This window comes from Uloborus diversus, chromosome 6 (assembly GCF_026930045.1).
Source record: "Uloborus diversus isolate 005 chromosome 6, Udiv.v.3.1, whole genome shotgun sequence".
NCBI classification, from domain to species: Eukaryota; Metazoa; Arthropoda; class Arachnida; order Araneae; family Uloboridae; genus Uloborus; species Uloborus diversus.
Genome location: NC_072736.1, coordinates 2,198,977 through 2,219,391, shown reverse-complemented (window position 1 = coordinate 2,219,391; position 20,415 = coordinate 2,198,977). Strand labels below are relative to the sequence as shown.

At 34.9% G+C, this 20,415-nt stretch overlaps 2 protein-coding genes across 2 annotated transcripts in view; one reads left to right on the top strand and one right to left on the bottom strand.

The window, feature by feature from the left end:
- LOC129223801 (protein IMPACT-like) overlaps positions 1-10,814 on the bottom strand; it is a 40,405-nt gene extending 29,591 nt beyond the window's left edge. The window contains exons 1-3 of the mRNA XM_054858156.1: positions 10,600-10,814; positions 10,427-10,476; positions 6,859-6,978 (exon numbers count right to left, since the gene is read on the bottom strand). Of these exons, the coding sequence (XP_054714131.1) occupies positions 6,859-6,978; positions 10,427-10,474 (168 nt within the window). The 5' untranslated portion in view covers positions 10,475-10,476; positions 10,600-10,814. The remainder of the gene's footprint in view (positions 1-6,858; positions 6,979-10,426; positions 10,477-10,599) is intronic.
- Positions 10,815-11,216: 402 nt separating this feature from the next.
- The window catches only part of LOC129224013 (uncharacterized aarF domain-containing protein kinase 5-like), a gene marked incomplete at its 3' end in the record, with an annotated part of 41,489 nt that continues 32,290 nt past the window's right edge, over positions 11,217-20,415 (top strand). Inside the window, 1 exon segment of the mRNA XM_054858407.1 lies at positions 11,217-11,303. Coding sequence (XP_054714382.1) covers positions 11,296-11,303 — 8 coding nt within the window.

Genomic DNA, 20,415 nt, shown 5'->3' with positions numbered 1-20,415 from the left:
CCAATAGCCATGTATCCTCACATTTTGGGTAGGTAGTGTTTGCAGAAATTTCGTTTTCATTTACTGAACAAAACATTCCTGCCTGATGGTCTTCTTTGGTTTTGAATTTAAAATTCTTATCCTGTTTTACCTTATTACGGCTCCAACACTTCGACGCAATATGCCCTTTCTTTTTGCAAATGTAACAAACTTTATTTTTAGCAAGAAATTTACCCCTACCATTTGCCATTCCGGAGTTTCCGGGTTTTGAAAACATTGCCGAATTTTCTACATTAGGCTCTTCGGCCAAATACCTAATCCTACCTTCCTCAGCCAGTAGTTCATCTTTTACTTTCGAGAAAGTAAATCTCTCTCCTTCCCATCTGTAGATGGCTTGAACAATACTGCTGAAATTTGGAGGTAAATGCCGTATCAATTGAAAAGTTCTGAGTTTTTCTTCCATAATATATCCATTTTCGACTAATTGGTTAAAAATTCCCCCCAACCTTGCAGCGAATAATCCCACCGTTTCACCTTCTTGCATTTTGCAAGAGAAGTAGGATTCCCACAATGCGGCTACTCTGGCCAAAGACGGGGTTCAAAATTTGCCTTAAGGGCTTTCCAGACTTCACTGGGATCTTCCAAATTATCAATTAACCTTTCTATGTCTTTTTCCAAGTTTAAATAGATGATGGCTAAAGCTTGGCCACATCTTTTTCTGTCAGCACTAGTTAACTCCCCTTCTGGTTTCTTTTGGGTAATCTCCCATAAATCCCTTTCTATGAACACCATTTTTATATCTTTGGACCAGGTAGCCCAATTATGGGAGCCCAACTTCTCAACGTTTCTATAATCTTTCTCCATAATAATAAAAAAATGATTCAATTTTCTCCGGGCAGGTCAACCACACGACTCTGCTACCACCTGTTGGATATAATTTGAGATTAATGGCCTACAGCTAAGCTGAAAATTAGGCAACTCATTTCCAACTAAAAATTTGAGGTAGTGGTCTGCCCGAAGAAAATAAAACATGAATCATTCTTTACACTGAAAAACATTTATTTGACACATATTGAAAAATGATTACAACACAATGATTTGTTCCCCGAAAAAATTAAAAAAGAGATCTTACAATAAGTCCATGCATGGATCAAAAGTCCTATTGATGTTCCATGGTGACGCCTCACCGGTCGTTGGACGGCAGGGCAATTTCCACGAATTGCAGGCAGGTCAGTTCGTACCGCGTGAGCAACAGTTCACCACATCAAGGAAAAGGCATACCAAGGATGGACACGATCTTCTTTCATCGGAGAACAATTAACCCCCATCAGGGAAAACTATAACTTTTCACTTTGGTAGACGTCATCACAACACGCGCTTTCCAAACTTAAGACATCAGCAGTGCTTTTTCAAGAAAGACCAGACCTCACCCAAGAGGCCAGTAGCGAAAATTTATGATGACATTTGACGAACACGTTCACAAGACACAGACAACACAAGACGAGGAGACGAGTAGAAAAAGTAACGAAGCCATCGAGTTACGGCCGGTCTGTGTATTTATAGCCAGATTCGGCCTTTCCCGAAACAATGTGACGTTACATGATTTGCATATTGCCAGAACAACACTACTCCGTAATCACACAGCTTGCAGGTTGCACAATTCTTATTTAATTTGGTATTCAGCACTTAACACCTCAACATGATTTCATCACGTCATCGACACGTGCTCTTTCGGAGATTTACCGACATCTGCCGAATGACGGCAACCAATCATAGCGCGCCACATGTTTTTCCGAACACTTCCGATTCAAACTCGGACATTTGAGTGTTGGTGGCAGGTGGATGGGATTCCCCGCGCAAGGTTTTCTCTCGGAATGGCAAAAGGTAAGTCACAAAATGATTTTTTTTTTTAAATAATATTGGTTAAATCCTTCAAGAACCAAAAATAAAGGCATTTAGCCCAACAAATTTAAATTTTGAGAATAATGAAGTTTGTAATGCTTCAATGGAATAAATCTTTATTTTAATGTCCCCAAAGTTAATAAAACTTATTTATTAAAAATTACGCAAAAAAGGTAAGTATAGAAAATATGGAATTTTTATATTAAAAATGGATTTTTGCTACAAATTAAAATTAGTTATAAAAAATGCAAAAATACCTTTGCTTAAAAAATAAAAGGAAATAAAACAACGTTAAACCACAGTGCAGGAACACTGCAGACACGTGTTTTGGCATTGCAAGGAATTCCTTTTTCAATGCACAAAATGGGAGCTCGTAGATTTAAAGTCATCCGACAAAAGTCGGATTTTTTTGTTGAATGTCTTTACGTTCTTTAGCTCACATGTTATGCACTGAAAAAGACATTCCTTGTAACGGGGGGTGGGTGGAGGGTGCAGAAACACGTGTCTGCAGTGTTCCTGCACATATGTTTTATCTGCTTTTAAAAATTATTTATGTTTGACGGACTAGAACTATAATTGATTGGTATACAGTGAAACCCCTCCTAACGGACACCCCTCTTATGCGGACAATTTTTAATTCCACAGTTCCAATGCAAATAACATTATTAAACCTCTGTCCTGCGGACACCTCTATATTGTGGACAAAAAAATTTGCCCCGTTAGTGTCCGCATTAGAGGGATTTTACTGTAATTTGTTTTAATTCCAACTTGATTAATCATACCTTTTATTTATTTATTTTTAATTTTAAAAATATTTTTCTTTGTAAAATTTTTGACACAAACAAAATTGTATATATAATGCATAATTAAATTTCAGCAGGAATTTAGTTTTAAAAACTATTATATGGACAAGGAGGTCTATACTACTATTCCAATAAGTTCAAAATTCATCACATGTGTGTCGGTGGTTCTTCTTAAAGCATAATTGATACTTGGTGACTCAGCCGAGTAGTGAAAAGCCGAGTACTCGGTAACTCGGTACTCGGCGGAGTAGTGAAAGGCCGAGTACTCGGTACTCGGCCAAAGTGCTACTCGGTACGTCTCTAATTTCAAGAATTATAGAAGGCTGAGGCTACAAAATAAAAATGGAGAGTTTTTAAGAGTTCTTAAATTTGATTTTTCTGGTTCAAAGTAGCAATAATTTAACTTCCAAACATTTCACATATAGTTCAAAGAGGCTACAAGTGGACCTTGAACCAGGTCAATGGAAGTTTTTTAATGGTTTTATAATTCTTTTTTCTTATTTTACATGACTATTGCAGGAATTTTTTTTCTATATAATCCCAATATGTATAATAACACTATCGTATAATACAAGTAGGGCAGGGCACTTCAAAATAGACAGTTGTGGAAACAAAGTTGCCTTGAATGACTGTAAATGATATACAAAAAAGATAAACAATACAACATACTATTATTTTTTTTTTTTTTTCAAAGATCTAACACTGAAATAAAACTCTTCGATAATTTTACCACCAAAGTTTCATTTTGAATGTGAATATTTTGTTTAAAGAAATATGTTTTTTACTTGTATTTTAACTGCATATTTATTGAAAACTAATTCATAAACTCTCATCAATCACAGTGGATGATTTCTCGCTCTTTTAATAAACAAAAAGATTTCTTGCTTGGGGCAAATTCTTTCTTTGATTCTATCACAGGCAAATGATAATATTGCCGCAATACCATAACGAAAATCTGGCATACATGTGGGTGCATATAAATAAATTGTGCTAGGGCAGTGGTTCCCGACTTTTTCTCCTATGCGAACCCCTTCCCAACTCCTAAAGAAGTCGGCGAACCCCTTGGGTACTAGGTAATGTTGTAAAATGGTTCAGTGGGTAAACTTGCCACATCGAATTCAAAAATCGACAAACGCTTATTGAAGGTTAGAAAAAACATTTTAATTAAGAACTGTTAGTTGAAACGTATATACAGTGCACATAAGTTATATACAGTAGCCCCTCGTTATATCGCTCATTCGGATATATCGCTCTTTTCTTCTGTCTCCCGAAATATTAAAGCCTAAAATTGGAAAAAAACTTTGCTTTAAGTTTGAAACCATTTCTGAAAACATATGGTATTGCACAGAGAAGGTCTCTTTCTTCTCTCTTTTGTCAATGAACAAAAGGAAGCAATTCTTCTGAATTCGCTGGAAAAGAAGCAGCAATTCCTGTCATCCAAATGTACATACCCACACAGTATATTTCAGTTTAAGATGGTCTGTAAACTACTTGACATCTTCTTTTGAATTGATACATTGCCTTTACAAGGAGTGAGAGACATCAAGCGTCATCATAGTAGTCCATGTAGAAGAGAACATACGCCCTTCTTTTAGTACAGAAAAGATTTGTACTTGGTTGCACAAACCAGGATTTGCATCAAAGAAGGGAATAATGATCTGGACGGGCGAAATAGTTTCCTGGAAACAATCTGGTTTCTTTTACTTTTCACATCCTTTCTACAGCAAGTAAAATGGATTAAAAAACCTACTCGGAATAAGAGGGTATTGGAATGCTCATTCTTATCTCGCGGCAGTTCAGAAAGATCGTCTTCATTCGCCATTTGATGATTTTAACTTTCTGACGGTGAAAATTTACTTAAATTTCAATCTTGTTTAAATTTCAATAGGTGTGATAGTACCCACATCGAAACCATTAGAAACTAATGTCAAAAAGAACGAATGCCAATTTACTTGTGGTATTAGACATAACTATTTTTAATGCCCTCCGTTATATCGCACTTTCGGATATATCGCTCTTTTTCTTTGTCCCCCGAAAAGCGCGATATAACGAGGGGTTACTGTATATCGAAGATTGGGAGCACAGGTCGCATCAAAAGGGGTGACTTTCATCACATCAAAATATTGAAATTCTACATTCATCGATGGTATTTCAGTGGCGACTGAACACTTGATTCTAGTTCATACTAGGAAGCGCTGAATTGACTGTTGCCATTCCAAATCAAATAATTTTCCACAATAATAAGTAACAAGCAAAAAAAAACGCACACACATAGACAATAAAATTTGGGAGATTTTTTTAAAGTTTGATGCTGCTTCATAGTTTTTAACAAGAGTGAAAACATAATTGCAAAATATAGAATTACAAATATTGCTATGAACTAAAATTATTGCTAAAAAATGAATGCAAAACAAATTCACCAAAAAATAAACACAGTGATTGTTCTGCGTTAAGCATCTATCATCAACTTTAAAAAACATTTGAAAATGGATGGAACAAAGAGGTCAAGGAGAGAGAGAGAGAGAGAGAGAGTTTGGCTGAAATTTTTCTGACACAAGGGTACATTTATCTCTATTATCACTTAATCAGAAGTCAAATAAAGAATGATCTTTAAAATACCTTTCAGGGAACTGTCTCAGTAAATGAACTGTTTTCTTACAGTAAAATGAGAAAGATCTCTAGGTTTAAGTCTTCTTGAAAAGGACTACAAGCCTAGCTGTTTGATAAAGATATCTTGAGTGCATTAATCGTTTGATTGCTGAAGAATTTTTTTGTAATTATGCTTTAAGTGCAGAGTAAAATCCATATATTGAAAAATAATAGAAACATCCATGTTCAAAATATGCATTTCCTCTAATTGTTACACAAAAGGTAGTAATTTTTAACAAAACAAATATTTTTTTGCTTACTTATCACAAAAGATTTTCTTCACAAATTTCATAAATTCCTTATTTACATGGTGTGCAAATTAAGTTGCATGGTTAATTTCTGCTGATTTTTTTTTTAGTGCGTAAAATTCACACTGCAAAACTTTCACCCACAAAAACTTTTTATAGTAATTAATTTTTGATACTTCCTGTGGTATTTTTGGGTTGCTAGCTATTATTTTCCTTTTTCGACTGCAAAGCTTGAGGTAAATTGTAGAATATGTAGTGTGAAAACTATAGCAACAATCAACAGCCTGACCTCGCTTCTATGCATTTTTGACTCAACACAAGAGCAGAGCGATAGCTCTTCCTTGTACTCAAAATAATGGTAAAGAAACTAAACATCAAAATATTTTAGACACTTGCATATGCTCGATGTAATGTCTTCATCAAGTTTAATCAATCTTTCCGATCAAAAGCTTCAGAAGAAATGAACGCTTTCAAATTATTTCATCTGAAGACATTGTATTCATAAGTAGAGCTTTTTCAGCATGGCTTCAGGGCTATCATTCTCAATGGAAGCGCTAAAACCATCACTTTGCAATGACAGACTAAATTATTTCAATGTAAAATATGTCAGGAAGTACGCAAATATGTTAATGATAAACGTATCAGATGTGCAAGCAAAAAAGGAGCAAAATTTGCTTGAAACCGTTTGAACATGAGACTTTATCAGAAACAGGCATGTTAAAACTCCACCATTACTATATTTTTTTCGTGAACCCCCAGGGGTTTGAGAACCACCGGTTGGGAACCGCTGTACTAGGGCAATTCCACAGGTAACTGTTTGACATTTTAAAAACAAAACAGGAAGCATTTCATAATATTTAACGCAAACTTTACACTATACTACCTATACAGAAGAACTTTTCCCCTAGATTATTGCAATTTTTTAAGCTGAATTCAATGGTACAGTACTAGGCACTTATTAAAATCCCATTCATTCTGAGGAGGCGCGATTTTATAAAGCAGTCGATTTTATAAACCAGCATACCTACCTTTTGAAATAAGTTTTTGAAGTTAAAATAGTTTTAAAAAAAGAATGAACTACTTTATTTACTTTTAGTTTAAGTGTTTCAACTTACAGTTGGTATATAAACTAGCCATACCCTGATACATAGAGAAAGTTCATTTTGACCTTTTTTTTTTAAATCATTTTTATGTCTATTAATGTAGAATCCAACACGAAAGACCAAAATCTTAATTTAAAAGTAACAATTATGTTTATAATATCAAACAGATCTCACTTGAAGATATATACTGTTCCCTGTACTGTTGGCCACATTGATGCTATATACTCTATGTTCAGCATCTTCTTCGAGCCAATCATCTCCGAAAATAGCAGATAATGCTTCTACTTCATCAACCTGCAAATTGCAAATCACTTTAAATGATAGTGATCATAATGATGACAAGAAAAGCTACTTCTGACAGGTATTTACTTTCCTTCGACATTCACATTTTCGATTGAGTGGGGAAGAACTTAAGCTAATAAATTGTTCAATCTAGCTATGTATCATACCTGAGATACAAATCAGTCAGTCATTTAGACTATGATTCCAGGCTTAGAAGGCTAAAAATGTAGTCTTGAGCAAAGAAGAGACCGAGAGGACATGATTCAGTTGTTTAAATTTATTAAAATGAAAGATGTTAACGGGGCTGAAGTTTAGCACTGAAAACAGGACAAGGGGTCATTGTTTTAAGCTATTTAAATCTCAGGCTAACATGGATATTAGGAAAAATTATTATTATAGCAGGGTAGTGGAACCTTGGAACAGCTTACCGGAAGAGGTGGTAATGAGCATGGGAGTAGATAGTTTTAAGAGGGTCATTGATCTTCACGGGGGATTGTAAATCGACTAGGACCAGTTTAGCTGGGTCCAGAGCCTGTTGCTGGTCATCACTTTTGTATTTGTATTTGTATTATATAACTATTAACAATGGACATGAAAGTAAATACAGTGAAGTACCGTTTATATGTTTCTCTTTTACACGTTTTTATAAATTATGCGTTTTTTAAGTTGGTTATTGCAGAGTCTAATACACATTAACCTATACCTATCATACGTTTTTTTTCATTTGTACGTTTTTTACATAGTCTCTTCAAAAACGTATAAACGGTGCTTCAATGTATGTATATTACTATCTAAAAAATCTTATGATGAGCACTATCTAAAATGCAACAAGAAGCTGATCTGTATAATGTCATATGAGGAAGACAAGTGGCAGTCATGACCTCAGGGTCCACCTAAATATATATTGAGGCACTGAATGTTGTAAAGGTGTTACAGTATCATTTAAGCAGAAAGTACATATTTCTTGCCAATTGATTGATTGTCTTGGACTTCCCAAGAACGTCTTTACTAATAATAAAGCTTAAAGTCTCTCTGTGTGTAGGATGTCTGGATCTCTGTGAAGCACATAGCACCTAGACGGTTCGGCCGATTTCCATGAAATTTGGCATAAAGTTAGTTTGTAGCACGGGGGTGTGCACCTCGAAGCGATTTTTTGAAAATTCGATTTTGTTCTTTTTCTATTTCAATTTTAAGAACATTTTAAGAAGCAAAATGATCATAAGATGGACGAGTACATTATGAAATTATCATTACGTGGAATGGGAGAGCGAATGAACATAGCCAATTGGCGAGAAATTCATCATCCATTATTTGTAAATATACAGGCAAACCAAATGACCTTTTAATTTTCAACTACAGGCAAAGCCGTGTGGATACCACTAGTATAAAATAGACTAGAATTAATATTTTCAGTAAGTTACCGCCCTATAGCCAGGGCTAAGGCAGAAATACATGAAATACACCGCCAGCTCAGTCAATTCCAGCCGAGGACTGCAATTTCGTGCTTATTAGCACTCATCAGCCCGGCATAGGAGTGACTGAGCTGGAGGTGGAAAACCTCTTAAGGAAGCCTAGAGTGCCAAACAAACTGGTAGCTAACACAGAATTAGAACTGACCAGACGAGGAACCGAAACAATGGTTTGGTTCAACTCGAATTTTGAAGGCAAGGCAGGTCAGTTCTAATTCTGTGTTAGCTACCAGTTTGTTTGGCACTCTTGGCTTCCTTAAGAGGTTTTCCACCTCCAGCTCGGTCACTCCTATGTCGGGCTGATGAGTGCTAATAAGCACGAAACTGCAGTCCTCGGCTGGAATTGACTGAGCTGGCGGTGTATTTTATGTAGAGATGCTAAAAGATTGCTGAATTGATGCAATTTATGGGATCAGCCTAGCCAGAAACTAGGAGCCCATCCCTTCAGGACCCAGCTTGGAATCAGAGTTATATAAATTTGACAAGTTGAGGAAGGTGGGCCTGGCGACCAATGAACTGATAACGGGCACAAATGCCTTAGCTCTCAGCAGCCCTTACTAAAACAAAGGAGAAAAAATTAGAAGTTGAAAAAAATAGAATTAATATTGAGATAAATTACATGGTGAATAAAAACTATAATTCATCTTTATAAGAAAAATACGTAAAATTAATAAGGATTGAAATAAAATATGATAAATGTATTCACAGACGGTTTTACAAAAAATTATTATCATAAAAGTACTGCATATACTCGCTTTAAGTCGACTCCACTAATTTTAGGTGGAAAATTGGGCAAAATCGAAAACCCAAGTAAATCAAACCCAGGCTTTCTGAAAAAACCTGGAATGTTTTTCTGCAATGTTTGAAAATCATCATTTAAAAAAGAAGGTAAAGGAAATGTAATGAACATCCTTACGATCAAAACACACTTTTGCACTAAAAAGGTTTGTTTTAGCATCTACTTTTTTTCTTACTTGTTGCTCTTATTTTAAGTTAATATCAAGAATTTTTTTGCACTGTAGACATATTAAATTAATCTTTATAAATGAGCTTTAACTTCCACATGACCAACTTATAGAAAAATGTGAATGCGGCAATTCTGCACTTTTTGCATAATTGGTCTTTTACTGTAGTATTATTTGGTCTTTATTCAATAGTCAGACAATGTAAAATTCTAATCAGAATGTGTAAGTATTTACTCCTGCAGCGTTTTCTTTTGGGGAGGACGGGAGGGGGGGGGGGTGAACTAAAATCAGGGAAATTGCTTAGGGGTTTTTTTTTTTGAAGAATTGTTTGGTAAAAATTTTGCCCCACTGATTAGTTGGTCCCCAACTTTTTTGTATTACATTTCTTGATTTATATGCAAGTATATAAGGTATTTTAATTACATAATTATCCTCAGTGGCGCACAAGGGAAAAGTCCAGGGGGTCCGAGCTCCTCCTATAGGTCTTGCTTTTTTTCCCAATTGATTACGATTCTTCGTATTTTGTACGAGAATAATTTGAAACAAAGGTAACATTTTCAGTTCTAATAATTGAAAAAATAAAATCCTAATGTTAAAAGAATTTTTAAAACATTGTGCACTTTTCCTATAGCAAATTGCCTTATAAGAAGCAGAATGGTGATTATAAATAAATACAGTGATAACCATGTTTTTAGTTTTGCAATTACAGATTAAAATGAGATTCTATGAACTTGAACCCACCCATATTTAATTATAAGAAAAGTAAAAGCTCATATTCTTTCATTTTCTGGTAATTTATTTAAATATATTTGATTAAATTATACCTTATTATGTATTCAATAGTTAATTTTTTAATGTTTTTCGCTCTCGGGAATCGATAAAATCAAGTCAATACGTTTGACGGCATATTGGGGTACGATATGAGAATGAGGCTTTCGATCTTGGACTCTCCCCTTGCAAAATTCCTGTGTACGCCACTGATCATCCTTAATTTGAAAAGTTTCTGAAAGCAACTGGCGCACCTACCCTAAGTGATTCATTGGCATTTAATCTGTCTTGAGAAATTTCATCCATGGCTAAGGATCAATAAAAAACGAGAATTATATTTTGAAAAACCGACACATCTATTATCACCGTTCAAAGATTAAAATCCAACAGCTCTTGTTTTTATGCGATCTTCAATCGTAAAAATTAAATACCTAATCAAAAAAATTGACACATATCAAAATCGTTTTAAGATGCTTTCCTGAATCTTGGAGAATGAGGTTTTATGTTTGTTATCAATTCCTTTTTCGCAAAGCAATAACATTGCAATCCAATGTTTAAAAAATCAAGAATTAGTAATGTCAACAGCAAGAACAGCAGTTTTCTTTTCGCTACTTCTATGCGGCATCAATCCGCGACTTCGTCAAAAACTCGCACGTGGAAATTCAAAATGTAAACAAAACCTTACAAGTGTTGAGCTGTAGAGAACTCTTCTGTGGTTGCGTTCGACGAAACTCACCGGTCGAAACCTGTTACCACAGCGGTTACCATTCTAAGCAGTTGATTGGATGATTGGAGCACGTGATCATTAACTGTCAAGTGATTAACTAACCGGTTGCTCTCGGTCGAGCTCGTCGAACGCAACCTGTGTTTGCTGCTCTTTTTTCTGTTTTTTGAAAGAATTTTTATTAAACATAAGAAATCTTTTGAAAATGACTGTATACTTTCGAATTCTAAGAATCCTTTTTGATAAAGCTCTCATATTCCACTGAAAATTCTGTTCAGAGAAATAGAACTAGTCATGAGTTGAAGCAATTGACACTCAACTCTGCAGCCTTGGTTTGTTTACGAAATGAAGGAGTTTCTGTCTTTTTTTGTGGAAATTTTATGGAAAAGAAGCGGTGATTCGAATGCATAAGTAAATGACCACTTACTGTATTATGCTGTACTTATGTTTGTGAATGTAAATAATATCTTCGTATGTTCTGTATGAAATTATTCTTAGGTAGTTCTCATGCGTTACCGTTTAAAAAAAGTATGCAATAGTACAAATACAAATGTGACGACCAGCAACAGGCTCTTGGCCCAGCTAGGCTGGTCCTAGCCAATTATTAGTCCCCAATGAAGATCAATGGCCATCTTAAAGCTATCCACCCCCTTGCTCATTACCACCTCTTCCGGTAAGTTGTTCCAAGTGCCCACAACCCTACTCAAGTAGTAGTTTTTCCTTATTTCTAGGTTAGCCTGAGATTTGAATAGTGAAAAATAATGACCCCTTATCCTACGTTTAGTGCAAAAATTTAATCCATTAACATCATTCATTTTGTTTTGATAATGACTTTGTATTAAATGACTGAATCACGTTCCCTCTGATCCTCCTTTGCTCCAGACTATACATATTGTTAGATACGACATTAAGTGTACACCACTTTGCCCATTCATATACTTTTATTTCTTAATATTTCTTATAAAATTTCTTAATACACTGCTTAAAACATTTCGAATCGAAACTTAGCTGTTCTAACAAAACATATTCACTGTTGCCAAACAAAAACGTACAAATTCTTAAAGGGTGGGAAAATAAAGCAAAGGCTTGCAACATTCTCCCACCTTTTGATTTTTTTTTTACATACTTGACACATAAAATCAAAACTTATTAAAATATTAAAACTTTCATGTTAACAAATTGAACTTTGATAATAAAATTAATGTCTCTAAGTAGTTTAATCCTAAAATTATACCTCATAAACATGAAAACAAATTAAAATATAAATTGTAACTCAAATGTCAAAAATTTTTGGTTTCTTAACTTTTCTACCATATCTGGTTTGAATCAGTTCTGGGGTAACACCAATTCCTAGATCAATAGTGTCAGTTTTATCATCTATAGTCGGTTTCAAACCTTTTTCCCCTGCAGAGTGCTCGGCTTCTACATGTTTTAATATTTTATTGTTAAATAGTTCACTAGAGCAATCCAGTTCTAAAGGGTACAAACGTTGTACTGGACGAATTAATTCTCCATGACTAGTTTTCACTTTTACGACTCGAACAAAATTATCTTTGCCTGGAAGCACTTCTACTACACGTCCCATTGGCCAATCTAGTCGTCGTTTGTCACAACCGATGAGGACTATGTCTCCAACCTTTATTCCGGTGACGAGGGCTTTGTTTGCCTGCTTGTGAACAAGCATACCAAGATATTCTTCCCGAAATCTCTTCCTTAGGTCTTTTCTCAACCTTTGTTGGTATCTGACCCTCTTAGAAAGATTGACGCTGTCTAAATTATCTAAGTCGGGCACTCCCACCGCTTGAACTTCTTGGATGAACATTGCTGGAGTTAATGGTGTCAAGTCCTCCGGATCTTCAGATAGATAGTTTAGTGGCCGTGAGTTGATAACTGCCTCGGCATCACATAGAATTGTACACAACTCTTCAAAATTTAAGGAAGCTCTTCCCAAAACTCTTCTTAAGATTTTCTTCACCATTTGGACTATACGTTCCCAAAACCCGCCCCACCAAGGGACTGTAGGAGGGCTGAACTCCCATTGAATTCTCAAAATTGAACTCTCTTGAAGTATTTTACTCCAATCAAGGGAGGCAAATTGATTAACCGCGCCAACAAAATTTGTTCCATTGTCACTATATATTTTTCGAGGTCTGCCTCTTCTTGCTATAAATCTTCTTAATCCAAGCAAAAATCCGTCAGTGGAGAGGCTCTGAATCAATTCTAAATGTACAGCCCGATACACGGCGCAAGTAAATAATAATATCCATGCTTTATCTCCCTTCTTCAGGTAAAGTGGTCCGGCCAGGTCAACCCCTGTCACCTCAAAAACCAATGCATCTCGTACCCTTTCTTCCGGAAGGGGGGCAGGCATGGTTTCTAATTTCTTTGAAGCATATCTCTTACATCGAATGCATTGTTTCAAGACCCTTTGAACCGTCTTCCGGCCTCTAAGAATCCAAAATTTTTGTCGAAGATCTGCCAGGACAACTTGAGTTCCACTGTGGCATGAGACCAAATGCCTTTCGTAAATTAACTGTTCCACTAGAGGATGATCAGAGGGTAAAACTATGGGACATTTAAAATCTTCTTCATCTTTCCTTCTGAAAATCTTTGTCTTGACTCTCAAAATTCCTTCATCTTCAAACACACAGATGGACTTTAATTTTTCAATATCCTCAGATGAGAAGGAGTTATGTTGTATGAACTTTACTATTACTTTTTCAGCCTTTTCTAGCTCACGAACTTTAAGCTCTCCATGCTGTCTTTCTTCTCTTTTCTTACGGGAATTTTCTAAGAACCTTAATATCCATCCCATCATTCTTAGATTTTTCTTGTATGTCAAAAAGTAGCTGAAAACTTTTGAAGAAAAGTCCTTGACATTATTTAATGCCGTTGCAACTACCTTGCGTCTCTCACTGTCAGCTTTTTCTGTGTCATCAATTAAAGTAGAATGAGGCCATTCTTCTTTCGGCAACTTCAGCCAATGAGGACCCTCCCACCAACGAGATTCTATCAGTTTGTGCACTGAGCAACCTCTTGAAGGTAAGTCCGAAGGATTCTCTGAACCTAGCACATGTCGCCACTTTGTTTGGTCAGACAATTTCCTTATCTCCTTAACTCGATTTTTTACAAACACAGTCCATGTATCTTCATGAGTTATCCAATACAACACTGAAGTCGAGTCCGTCCAATAATATTCTTCAATGTCTTGGATACTTAAAGCTCTTTTTACTGTATCAGTGAGACGTACGCCTATTGTGCATGCCATTAATTCCAGCCTAGGGATTGACATCGTTTTCAATGGTGCAATTCTTGATTTAGCAAGCACCAATTGCACTGACACTTGATCTTTACTTTCGCTTCTTAAGAAAATGACTGTTGCGAAAGACAATTTAGATGCATCACAGAATGTATGAAGACTGATTGATACACAGTTGTCGATTGACATATATCTTGGAATTTCAACCACCTTCAAAAGATGAAGGTCCTTAAACCACTTCTTAAACTTTTCAGTTACATCTGTTGATAGTTCGTCATCCCATCCGAGTTTTGACTTCCAGCTTTCTTGAAGAAGTAATTTTGGATACAATGTTACAGGACAGCAAAACCCGATCGGATCAAATACTCTTTGTGCAACGGAAAGTAACTTTCTTCGAGTAAATGGCTCTATCATTTCAACTCCTAAATCAACATCACAAGATAAAGTGTCAGTTCCACGATTCCACAGCATTCCTAAGACTTGAGAGATTTTTTATTCAGAAGTTGAGACATTGAAATCAGTAAGCTCCCAGCCTCTCAATTCAAATTTTGCGCTTGCCATTAACTGTGTAGAGACTTCTTTAAAATGCTGAGCTTCACTTTCTGTGTCCAACGATGTAACGCAATTGTCAACGTAAAACGATTTCAACAACATTTCAGCAATTTCCTTATGTTCGATGCATGAGTTTTCCAGATGATGCCGAATAACTGATCCAAGAATAAACGGACTGCTCGTAAGACCGAAAACTAATCTGCGGTGCCTCAAAACTTATATTGTTTTACTTTCACTATCCTTCCACCACAGAAATCTAAGATAATCTCTATCTTCTACATTGATTCCTATCTGTAAAAAAGCCTTTCTTATGTCAGATATAATTCCAATTCTTTTTTCTCTAAATCTTACTAATATGACGGGATCAATTCCAAGGTGTTAGGACCTTTTTCAAGGTAATCATTGAGAGAAGGAAAGCCTTTTCTTTTGTTGGATGCGTCAAAAACTGGTTTGATCTTGGTTGTTGAATTTTCCTTGAAAATCCCTCTATGTGGCAAGTAGCAACCAGATTTTGGCAATTCTTCAAGTGGTACCTTTTCAATTATATCATCATTTAACCACTCCTCGAGTACCATATTATATGCATCATATTTTCCTTCCAATTTTAACTTTGTTGTTGTTCTTTCTAGTCTCTTTTCAGCTATATCTCTATACTCAGGAAGATTTTTGTCATGTACCCATGGCAATTTTACTTCATATCTTCCCTCGTCATCTTTTCTTAAATTTGCTATAAAATGATCGTTTACTGCCTTATCGATTTAACTTTTAGATTTCTGTTCGAAAGGATCTTTGATGCCAATAGCTTCCATCTCCCACAGGTTTCTGATATCTTGATTGTGTATTAAAAGAGAGGTAACTGCAGCAGCAATAGAATTTCTACCTCCACTTGTTATCGATTTTCCCATTAAAACCCATCCAAGCAACGTTTCCATGGCAAAAATACCTGTACTTAATTTTTGTATTTTTCCAGTATAAATATTTCCGGCAAAGTCTGAGCCTATCAAAAGATCAATCTGCGGATTGACCAAATTAACATCAGTGATATGAATTCCTTTTTCGGCTAGCTCGGTTATCCAAGGTCCTTTCTGTAGACTAGGTATGGATCCACAAATAATAGGCTGATCGAGAACAGGAACTTTGCAGCTATAACCAGTATGCAGATTCTCAACCTTGATATTATAACATTTATGATTCATATCAGATGTTCTCCCACCAAACACAACGTGTGTTAATTCTCTTTGAGATTCAGATTTTATTCCTAACGATTCTATTCTTGACTTCAAAATATAGGAAAATTTGGATCCAGTATCAATTAAAGCTCTTAGATGAAGTTTCTTACCTTCGTGTTGAACGCCAACCACTAATGTTTGAAGTAAAACTCTCCCTGAAGTACATGTTGATGAAAGAGTGCTGCTTTCGGAATTTTCTTGTTTGCACTCTACCGTAACTTTTGATTTCTGCTTAAATTCTGGACAACAAACAAGGTAATGCTTTCTTCCACAAAACACACATTGAACTTTGTTCTTACAAGTTTTTGCTCGATGGCTTGTTTTCAAACACGCAAAACAACGATTTTTCTCTTTCATGATTTTCAATTTTTCATCATAACTTAAATTTTGTGCTTTGTAGCAATCTTTACTTTGGTGAGATTTTTCACAGAATATACAATGCATTACCTTACTGCTATTAATTTCTTTCACTCCTGAAAACAAGTTGCTCGCAGTAGGTATAATATCTTCCTTATCTTTCGAAAATTTTCTGTAGGAATCACTTTGCTTCATTCCCGACTTTGCAAGGGTGATCCGTTCTTCCCCCTCTACTTCAGTTCTTAAAAAGTTTAGAAGCTGGTTCAGTCTTGCACTGTATGATTTTTCTTCACTTGCAGAATTTCTTAGCCAAACTCTTAAAATGTCTTCTGGAACACACGATTCCACAAGTGGGAATAGCATAGCAGCATATTTGTCGGATGTCATCCCAATAGACTCTAATGATCTTAGGTGGGATTCAAGCTTATCATACAATTGAGTAATGTTTAGTTTCGATTTAGTAGCATTTTTAACAACTAAAGTCAAGAGTTCGCGAACATAATACTCCACTAACAGTTCCTCGCGGCCAAACCTTGCTTTGAGGCTTTCAATTGCTTTTTCATAATTTTCTGCTGTTGGTGGATAACTATCAATGATCTCCTTCGCTCTCGTACCAGGAGACATACACTATTAAATATTGGAATTTATCTTCCTCTTCCATTTGTTTATGTTCGTGAATTCTTTTAAATTGACTCCAAAAGCACAGCCAATCTTTAACTTCACCACCGAATTTCATTAATTCCAGTTTGGGAAGTTTTAGTTGTGATTTCTCATTATTAATACTAGCGCTTATCTGGGATTTACTTTCTAAAAAAGAATTTACGTAAACTAACGCTTCATCAAACTTGATTTTATATTCTTCTATAGCTTCAAATTCGACAGTATAACTTTTACCGTCATCGTCTGCGTTTAACGTAAGTTCTAAAATTTCGTTGTCAAGAGTCATTAAATCAGCATTAATGCGTTCCAAAGTAGCTAATTTAATCTTAAGATCACTTATTGCAATATTTTCATTGTCAAACAAGGCCATTAAATTCTTATATGTCTTAGTAAAAGATGTTCGTAACGGAGATCGCTTCTTGACAAGATTTTCCATTGCAAAACAAAAACTAAAGTTTTTCAATCAGATATCCCTTAAAAAAAGTACTGACCTTCTTTAAAATCACTACTCCGGGTCACCACATGTTAGATACGACATTAAGTGTACACCACTTTGCCCATTCATATACTTTTATTTCTTAATATTTCTTATAAAATTTCTTAATACACTGCTTAAAACATTTCGAATCGAAACTTAGCTGTTCTAACAAAACATATTCACTGTTGCCAAACAAAAACGTACAAATTCTTAAAGGGTGGGAAAATAAAGCAAAGGCTTGCAACACATATTAAGCCTATTAAGTCTGGTATCATAATCTAAATAGAATGTGACCATACGTCCTGCTTTTGTCGGGACATTCCCGCTTTTTGTCTTACTGTCTCGCTGTGGGAATGTCCCGCCAAAGTGTCCCGCTTTGTCGAAAAAGTCTCGCTTTTTTTGTTTACATTCCGTCACACAAGAAATATAACATAGATTTTTTAAACACTTTTTCGATTTTTTTCTGTCAGTATATGTAAGAATGCCATGTAAAATGTTATTCTTTAATGTCTAATACGCTGAACTACCTCCACCATGATTTGGATTGAAGAGGAGGAGTTGTTAAGCGTCAGGTGTTGGCCGCGAACGGGGAGAAAATAAATTCTCAACATAAACAATATTAGTAATAACAGGGGTCTGTCCAGGATTTTTCACAGGGTCCGTTTTTTGTGAAAAATCAAATAATTTTGTGAAAAATCAAAAATTTCGCAAAAGAAAAAAAATTTTTTTGTCAAAACAAAATTTTAGAATTTAGAGATGGCACAAACGGCATCAATTAAACTTAAAGTTGAGTGTTTTCCTCTTCTACGTCGAGAAAATCATTCTGGATTTTTTTTTCTGATATTTGGCGGGGGGGGGGGGGGGGGCATCGCTGTTTCAAGTATCAATATTTATCTACCATTCTACATTATGTTAAATTATACTAGATATATTTCTGTACAGTACTTAAAATAATTGTAACAAAAATATGAATAAATAAAATAAAATTCAGAATAGGGTTCAGCATTCAACTTTTTGACCCAAGACACTCTTAAAAAGCACAGAATTTCGTTTAAAACTTATAAATTCCGTGATTTTAACAAAAATAAAAAGATATTTCAATTGTTTACCTCTTAACAAAGCGTACTAATCATCAAAATTTCCTAAAATCGGATTCCCATAGCGGATGCAAAGAGATCGCAATTCTCAAAGTGAAGGTATCAAAAGTATAAAAACGACTTGTAAAAGAAATCTTTTTGATAAAATTATTTTAAAATTGCATTTTAGAGTTCTATGATAAACATATTATTAATATCTGTGGACACAGTTGACCCAAAAAATAAAATGAAATAAACCATCTATTCAGCATTTTAATTTTTGACTCATAACAGAAAATGGAATTTTGCTTTAAAAACTTGAAATGAGAGTTCTAACAGAAGTAAAGAGACTTTTCATTTATTTGAATCCTAATCAAGCGAAGTTAGCTTGAAAAAAGAACAAAATATGATTCTCATATCGGATGTTAAAAGATTGCATTTTTCAAAATGTAGACATCTAAAGAAAAAAAAACGGTAATTAAAAGAGTTTATTTAAAGTTAATCATCCTTGTTAGCATCGAAAAATCAAAACCCATATAATTTTCTCCCAAAATAACAATTAAACATCACCACACCATAAAAAGAAACGCAAATATTGATAAGCTGGCAAAATGATGAGAATATTTTCTAATCAAGTCATTATAAAGATTCAACACCAGATGCTAAGTGGTGATAATTTTGAAGTTGGTAACCCTATCTGAAGGGATCATTTTTTTTCCTCATCCTTACTACTCCTTTGCAGTTCTAAGTTCATTTTGCAGATATATATTATTATTGTTTATTAAATCATGAGCAGAGAAAAGTGCTTACCAATGCCTTTTCAGAAAAGTTTACAACACAGCCGCTAATTAGCTGTGATAAAACAAACAACCATTATATTTATTTGGCGGTAGCAATTATTTATCCCTTACAGGAGCATCGCAAGAGTGCCGATTTTTTTTTTTTTTTTCAAAATTAGCCGATTTTGTATAAGCTGATTCCTCTAATTTGACTTAAAAAAAGGTTCCAAAAATTATCAGTTTATACACAGAAATATGCGTCATTTTGCTTTCAGATTTGCTCTTTCAATAAACAATTTGTGACAGATCCTATCTTGTTTATCAGAATTTTGTGAAGGGTCCGTTTTGTTTGATCGTGATTTTGTGAAAGGTCCGTTTTGTTTGATCGGGATTTTGTGAAAGGTCCATTTTGGTTGATCGGATTTTTGTGAAGGGTCCGTTAACGGACCCAAATATCCTCTGGCCAGACCCCTGAATAATATTAAATAATATTTTCAACTTGAGTTCTTTATTGGTACATTTGAGTTATTTCTTGACATTTTTCTGTTACGTAAAATATTAAGCCTGTGGAAAAAAAACTACTCTACCCCCCCCCCCCCCCGTCATGTGTCCTGATTTTTGGCTTGAAAAATCTGGTCATATTATCTAAATATGAAAGTCCCCTTACTAGTCTAGTTACCCTTCTTTGAACCCTTTCCAATACAGAAATATCTTCCTTCAGGAAGGCGACCAAAACTGCACAGCATACTCCAAATGGAGTCTTACTAAACTCTAGAGACGTACCGAGTACTCGGTAACTACTCGGTACTCGGCCAAATTCTAATTAGATACTCGGCCAATACCGAGTAGTTGCAAAAAATTGAATATTGTCCTAGACAGATACTAAAATGTATAAAAAAGAGCAAGCATTATATTCTGCAATCATTTACAATTAAAATTTATAAATCAAATTTAAATTTTTGAGAATAATGAAGTTTGTAATGCTTTATATCAATTATTCATGTATGAATAAATCTTCATTTTGATGTCCGCTAAGTTAATAAAACTTATTTATTAAAAATTATGCAAAAAAGGTAAGTATAGAAAATATGGAATTTTTATATTAAAAATGGATTTTTGCTACAAACAAAAAT